The sequence below is a fragment of the Corvus brachyrhynchos genome, unplaced genomic scaffold (genome assembly GCF_000691975.1).
Source record: "Corvus brachyrhynchos isolate BGI_N302 unplaced genomic scaffold, ASM69197v1 scaffold68, whole genome shotgun sequence".
Taxonomy (NCBI): domain Eukaryota; kingdom Metazoa; phylum Chordata; class Aves; order Passeriformes; family Corvidae; genus Corvus; species Corvus brachyrhynchos.
The window spans coordinates 3554155-3561020 of NW_008240039.1; the positions used below are offsets into that span (position 1 = coordinate 3554155).

At 45.0% G+C, this 6866-nt stretch overlaps 2 protein-coding genes across 2 annotated transcripts in view; one reads left to right on the forward strand and one right to left on the reverse strand.

Annotated features, from left to right (window-relative positions):
* Position 1: 1 nt before the first annotated feature.
* Positions 2-3174, forward strand: DFFB (DNA fragmentation factor subunit beta; the record flags this gene model as incomplete). The annotated part of the gene is made up of 5 exons (XM_017743986.1): positions 2-47; positions 736-815; positions 974-1147; positions 1490-1590; positions 2044-3174. Coding segments are annotated over 5 exons (618 nt in total), but the record flags the coding sequence as incomplete, so codon positions are not given.
* Positions 3175-3448: 274 nt separating this feature from the next.
* CUNH1orf174 (chromosome unknown C1orf174 homolog) overlaps positions 3449-6866 on the reverse strand; it is a 4408-nt gene continuing 990 nt past the window's right edge. Inside the window, exons 2-3 of the mRNA XM_017744069.1 lie at positions 5814-6299; positions 3449-5031 (exon numbers count right to left, since the gene is read on the reverse strand). Coding sequence (XP_017599558.1) covers positions 4912-5031; positions 5814-6257 — 564 coding nt within the window. The 5' untranslated portion in view covers positions 6258-6299 and the 3' untranslated portion in view covers positions 3449-4911. The remainder of the gene's footprint in view (positions 5032-5813; positions 6300-6866) is intronic.

Below are 6866 nucleotides of genomic sequence, written 5' to 3' on the forward strand. Positions count from 1 at the left end.
AAACATCCTGGCCGAGGACAAGGAAGACGACAAGAAATGGTTTGAAGGTGGGTTCGTTGCCGTAGGAGGCTGCTAAGGGACTCCCAGGTCTTGCCCTGCCCTGAGAAGTCGCTTCTGTAAATTTTGCTGCTCTTAAGGCAAAGTCTGGGAACTCTTCTGGCTGGTGGGATTGGGTACTTGGTCTGGGGTTTAGTTATCCCTTCCATCCTGTGTCTTTAGGTTTCTTTAAAGTATATGCATATTTTCTATCAGACAACGTTTTTAAGAGATGGTGTTCCCTATTGCTTTATCAAAGATATCTCTGAAATACATTTTCCCCCATTAATATAAGCGTGCATTTATGATGTTTTAATGATTTACTAATAGTATATTGATAACTTGCACATCTCAGCCAGCTAATCTTGGTTTATCTTCTCTTTACACTCTGCAAGTCCCCCTTCCCATTCCCAAGCCACTACTGCAGTTCTTCCCCAACAATTCTGTTTTCCTTTCACAATCTCTTGGTGTTCCACATAGACGCAGTAACAAGAAACATTTAACAATACCAGCTACGGCTCTCTCAGCAGATGCTCTACAGCATTCTTTTAAGTGCTGAGAGCAGGGTAGTCCTGAACTAGTAAAATAAAAATGGGAAATAAAAAAAACCCTGTGCATCCTGTGTTAGTGAAAAGCCAGGATGAACTCCCAGCTGGGCAGGAGCTGTGCTGAGGTACAAAACACTCTTGTTCCCTCCAGGGCTGGAGTCTCGGTTCAAGAACAAATCCAGCTACCTGCGGCATAGCTGTGAGAGCAGAATGCGGGGCTACATGAGAGAGGTAAAAGTTTCTGTTGAAGTAACTTATAACAAGCTGTAACAGTAATTCTGTGGCCACAGGAGTATAAAGCACTTTTACAGTGTAACATTGTGATTGTAGAAAAGAGCCTCAGGCTGCCACAGGAACGGAGGAGTGATTGCTGGGTTTCCCCCCTCTAGGTTAGTGGTTTTATTTCAAACGTTCATCCTGCAGCACGAGATGCCTACAGAGGGATAATCGACCTGATGGCAGATAAACTGAAATCTGTGAAGTACAATGGGTGCTACTTTGACAGAAGGGAGGAGGAGGAGGCAGCGCGCCTGTGCACGGCAGAGGGGTGGTTCTCCTGTCAGGTACCTGCAGCCTTCCTGAAGAGTCACGGAATGGTTTGGGTTGGAAGGGACCTTAAAGATCATCTCATTCCACTCCCTGCCAGAGTTGTTCCAAGCCCTGTCCAACCTGGCCCTGGACATTTCCAGGGATCCAGGGGCAGCCACAGCTTCTCTGGGCAACCTCACCACCCTCACAGGGAGGAATTTCTTCCATATACCTAAGCTTCCCCTTTTTCTGTTTGAACCCATTCCCCCTTTGGCATCAGGGGAAGGAAGGGGCTTCCTGGGTGCAGGTCAGGCTGGGGGGGATGTGGGGTGCAGGATCACTAGCACATGGCAGGATGAGTGTGACACCTTTCACAGGGCCCTTTCGACAAAGACGACTGCCCGTGTAAGCATTCCATCAACCCCTACAGCAACAGGGAAAGCAGGATCCTCTTCAGCACCTGGAATCTCGACCACATGTATGTACAAAGCGTTAATCCAGACTTACCTGCCTTGTGCCCTTCAGCTGCATCAGAAGCCTTAGTCCTGTGCAGTCAGCTCTGCTGTGAATGTGTTGTGAGAAAAGGTGCTGGGATGCTGCAGCTGATCTGAGAACAAAACCCTGAAGACAGATGAGATGCTGCCTCTCATTAGCTGCTTTGCTTCTGTGCAGCTTTGCTTTGTATGGAACCCCTTCTCACTGCACTAGCCGTGTGAATTCTCCTCTCTGGCAAAACCCCCTCTGACCCATTTCAAATGTAGGTGTGAAGCAAACAAGATCTGCTAAACTGATTTCCTTGGGGGAAAAAATCATACAACTAGTTATGGAGAACGAATTCCAGTTTTGCCTGGCTCTGAAAGGAAGATGGAGGTTTGATTATTCTGAAAAAAACTCTTGATGGCAATTTTGTCTTCTCTTTTGTGTCCCCAAGAATTGAGAAGAAACGTGCTGTTGTCCCAGAACTGGCAGAAGCTGTCAAAACACGAGACGGGAGAGAAGTGAACTGGGAATACTTCTATCAGCTGCTGTTTACCCTGGATAATTTAAAACTCGTACATATTGCTTGTCATAAGAAAACCAATCATAACCTCAGCTGTGACAAAACCAGAATTTACAGAAAGAGGAAGCAAACCCATGAGATTTCGTAGTGGTGTCTCTGGAAGGGACCTGCTGCTTTTTTCAATCATGTCAGCCTGTTGGTTTTAAATAGCTCCAATTTCTTAAATAAGAACTATTTGAGAGTCCCTGGCACGAGACTGGCTGGGTAACCCAACCAGAACCTCTCAAAGCACGCTCCAATATCCTGTTTAATTCTCCTCTCCTGCCTTCCCACTCCTTACAAGCTTCCCTCAGCTCAAATCAAGTGTGATAAAGGCACAAAATGAGCCAGAGGCTGACACTGATTCTACCCTGTCATCTCTGGCCAGTGTTGGCCCAAAACTCACAGTACACAGAAATGAAACTTGGATGAAACATTTCTTACAAACTAATCTGCAGGGGCTCATAGATTCTTATTCCTTTGAAGATTAAGCCAAACAAAGAAGGATTTAGAATCATGTTTTACTCTGTGCCTTTTGCAGGTAGCAACCAGTGTATTTCTGGAATGCCAAAGGTGATTCAGCAGCAGAGCTGCCACCTCACCTGTGCCAAACTCCTGCCCTCATCCCCGACCGCCCCTTTGCCATTGTTTCAAACATGCCTCTCCCAGAAAGAAGAGCAAGGCCATGGCATATCCCCACATTTTTGCTTTCCCCACCTTTATTTGCCATCTTCCCTGCTGATTTCCCTCTCCTTTCTAACACTTTCTGCCTCTTCAGCTTGAGTTTGCTTGAAGCACCAGCAGCAAGGACAGCTATAATGATCATGTTTACAGTAACATTTACTCACTGCCTTGGAAAATATTGCTTTGGTAAAACATTTCCTACCTCAGGCAACAAAATCACAAATGGTTCCATTTTTTACTTGAATTTTTTTTTTTTTTAATACCAGCTGATAGCAACTGAACTTTTGGGATTGTCAGTGTAAATCATGTGAACTTTTTAAATAAAAAAATGCCCCCACATCTGTGTGTGTGTGAGTACGTGGAGGTGCACTAGAGATTAATCAGGTGTGATAGAGCATGAAGGGAAACGTGTTTATGAATGGAGCACCAGCACCAGCTACTTCCTGCTCTGTAAATAATAGGAAAAGCTCTGTTTTCCCCCATAGTGTTAGTCCTGGATCAGTTAGTCCACGTGGAATTGTGTGGAAATGGTGTTTCTGCCTGAGCTCTGAATTACTGGATCTTGGAAGCTTTGCTATAGAGAGTATTGATTTACTTTAAACAACAAACTCAGTCTCTTTCCAAACACTGTGATCTGAAAAGTAAGGAGATGCATTTTAAACACAGGATTTCCCATTCCACTGCACGCAGTTGATCCTTCCAGCTTCCCTTCCTGCCCTGTTGGACACTGGGGAGGGCAGCACCGGCAGGGTTCTGGTGACAAACCCCGTGTCACCCATGTGGCATGTGTGCCCCAAACTGAAAATGCATTTTGCACAGTGAAATGAATGTCTGTGAAACTGTGTTTGCTAGAAAGAGCCAGCAGTAAACACAGCACTGAAGGAATGCTGGGAGGAGCTGCTGCAACACCGAGCTGGGCTGGAACCATGAATATGCGATTTAAAAATCTGGATTTTTCCGTGTTACAGAATTAGAGTGAAAAAGAGCCAAGAAATATCTTTGACAGAAACAATGCATCAGCTGGAGTGGAAATGGGAATGCATTACCATGCCATGCATATGCAATTTGTTTGCCTTACAACTTTTGAATGTTTAACAGGCTCTAGCTGTAGAAATTAATATTTATTTAAACCATCTGCTGATAGCATTTTCTCTTTATTTTTAGAAACATAGAAGGAGCTATAACAATAAATATCTGGAAGCTTATTGCATAATCACAGTTTCAAAGAAATATTCCCACAAACACTGGGTGAATTAAGAGTTCCTGGAATCAGCTGAGGTTGCTCCTTTGTTTTTTAAACATGCAGAGGGGGCTGCCCCACAGCCTTAGCAATCTTCCTCTGTCCATCAAATCCAATATTGCTTGTTTATTACCACCAAAGCATTTGTTTCCAAAATCCCTGCTGGAAATCAGTTGAAAATCGATGAAGGACAACACTTAGAGCATGTGGAGGGAGGAGGCAGCACCAGGGTGTGGGTGTTTGGGGAGCTGCTGTGCAATGAAAATGTGCTGAACTCCCAGAGATGAGCACACTGAACCCACTCTGACATGCTGCATTTCATTTTGCCAGCAGAACTGCATTTTAGAGGTTTAACTGGTCCTCAGTTAGGTGTAAACAACCCACACAAGGGAGACCCTTGACCTTCTTTGTACCAGGGAGTCAATTTGCTCCTTTATTACCTGGATGCCATGGACATCACAGAATTAAAAGAAAAAGAACCTTGTTCCAGCATCCTTTTCTTGACTGTTTTGAAAAAAAAGGAGTGAAAACAAATATTTCCTCAAGATACGAGGCTCAAATTTACAAAAAGGCTATAAGAACTTCTATTTTCCCTGGGTTTTTTTCCTAAATATCAGTGGTAAAGTGCTAAATTATATTTTATTTCCAAATCACTGAAAATTCGGTCTTTGCCCCAGATAACCACTGGAATACTGTATCTGCTAATTCCAGCAAAACAAACTGTCCCAGTTCTCTCCCTGAGGAAAGGGAAACAGACACCTCATGTTACTGACACAGCCATTGCCATGTGGTCACAAAGAAAAAGAAGAAGCATTTAATTTGTTTACAGTTTGCTCTTAGACAACATCCTCCTCCTCCTCCTCCTCATCATCATCATCTTCCTTTGCGATGAAATGGAGCTTCCTGGCTTCTCGCCTGCTCCTGGTCATGCTTGGGAGCACAACTGCTGGGAGATCCTGGAGGGAAAAGATCAAATCAGTAAGGAAATCTGTGGTGGCAAATGGCAGAACTCCTGCCTCCACCAGTTCCCATCTTCCCTCAGCTGACACAGGAACCAACCCTCAGCTTGCAAGCAGTGGCACAAACCCAAAGCTGAAGCTGTGAGACTTTGAGGGGAGTCTGCCCAAACCAGATCCATGGGCAGTCTCAAGGCTGGCATTCCTTCCACAGGTGTGAGAGGATTTGCAGAGGGTGAAGGGCTCCCTAAACAAATCCTCACTGCTCCCTAAATACCACAGGAAATACCTAAAAGAGGGTGGCATCACTTCCCCCCAGGTTATGCTTGTTAAAGGCATTCAAATCTAAAGCTCTGGCCCTTGGATCAGTTCAAAAGCTGAGGTAGACAGAAAGCAGTTTCCATTCCAAACAATCCCAATGCAGCAGGGCTGGAACTGCGTGATCTTTAAGATCCCTTCCAACTCAAGCCATTCTATGATTCTGTTAAGAACCAAAGACTTGCAAGAAACTATTTTGCCAACAATGCTGTGTCTCCATAATGTCATTATCAGTAAAAATACCTATCTTACAGAATTGGACTAAAAAAATCTAAATAAGAAAGATTTTACATCTGAAATTAATTTGGCTAGGCAAGTAGTTTCATCTCTGATGGAGACAATTCTATCTGGGATACAGGGGTATGACTCCAGGTATCCAACAACACAAATTCGCCAAGAGTTTTGAGGCAAGTTTTAAGCAGACCAGGGCTGAGTCTGAAGCAGGAACAGACTCATCATCTCACCAGCTCAACATCTCCAAAGAACCGGTGCACTGGCATGGGCTGGTTGCTGTCCTCATCCGAGAGGCCGCTGCTGTGCTCCAGGAGCATCGTCCTCCGTGGGCGATCCGCATCCTCCGAGGTGGCCCCGTCAAAGCTGCCACAGCTGCTCTCCTCTTCGCTGAACACGTGATGGTGGTGCAGAAACCCCCCCATTTTTAATGGAGTACCGCTGGATTTTACTGAGTGTGGCTCCAGAGAAACACCATGCTCCTTTTCCTGCTTCCCTTCATCAGTCTCTGGAATGCTTTCATCTTTTTCCTGTTGGATAATACTGCTGTCTCCTGGATCTTCTGAACCTACATCCCCATCAAATGTTTTAGGTGTTTCCCCCAGTGCACCAAGGTTTCCGCTTTCATATGTGAGTCCTTCTAGCTCTGATTTTAGACTGCTTTCTTCACATTTCATCTTCTTTGCGTGCTGTCCTTCAACAGCTTCATGCGATGAACACTGTTAAAAAAAATAGACAAGATCCTAAAGCTCACTTGAAATAAACAAGAATAAAATCACAGTATCTCTTTAGTTGCAAAGCTGGCTGTGGAACAGAGGCACTCCATCACACGAGTGGCATCCTGATCTGAACCTTCTAAGAAAAGTAATTAGTAGAAAATGCATGTGAAGAGACGAGAAGAGGAACAGACAGCTTACATAAACCACAATGTACAGTCCATCACCGGCGAGCGGAAAACGCTTCTCAGAGAATAAACTAGCACCGTGCGAGGTCAATCACCATGTTCTTATTTTCTTAAGGATGATGCTAATAGGAATTACTGTGCCACGCCTGACTGTCATCACCCGGCAGGGCGAGTGGCTAAGTCTGCTCATATTTCTGCACTGGCACAAACAACGTCGTGAGAGAAGGGGGAACGGCGATAAATTTACTCAAATTCTCCTGATAATTCCCACATCGTGATGCTCAGACTGTAGCTGGTAATAATTACCTGCGATCCCCCCACGCGGTGACCGCCCTGCCCCGCGGCCTTTCCCTCCCACACCAGTCCACCCGGCCCCGTTCCT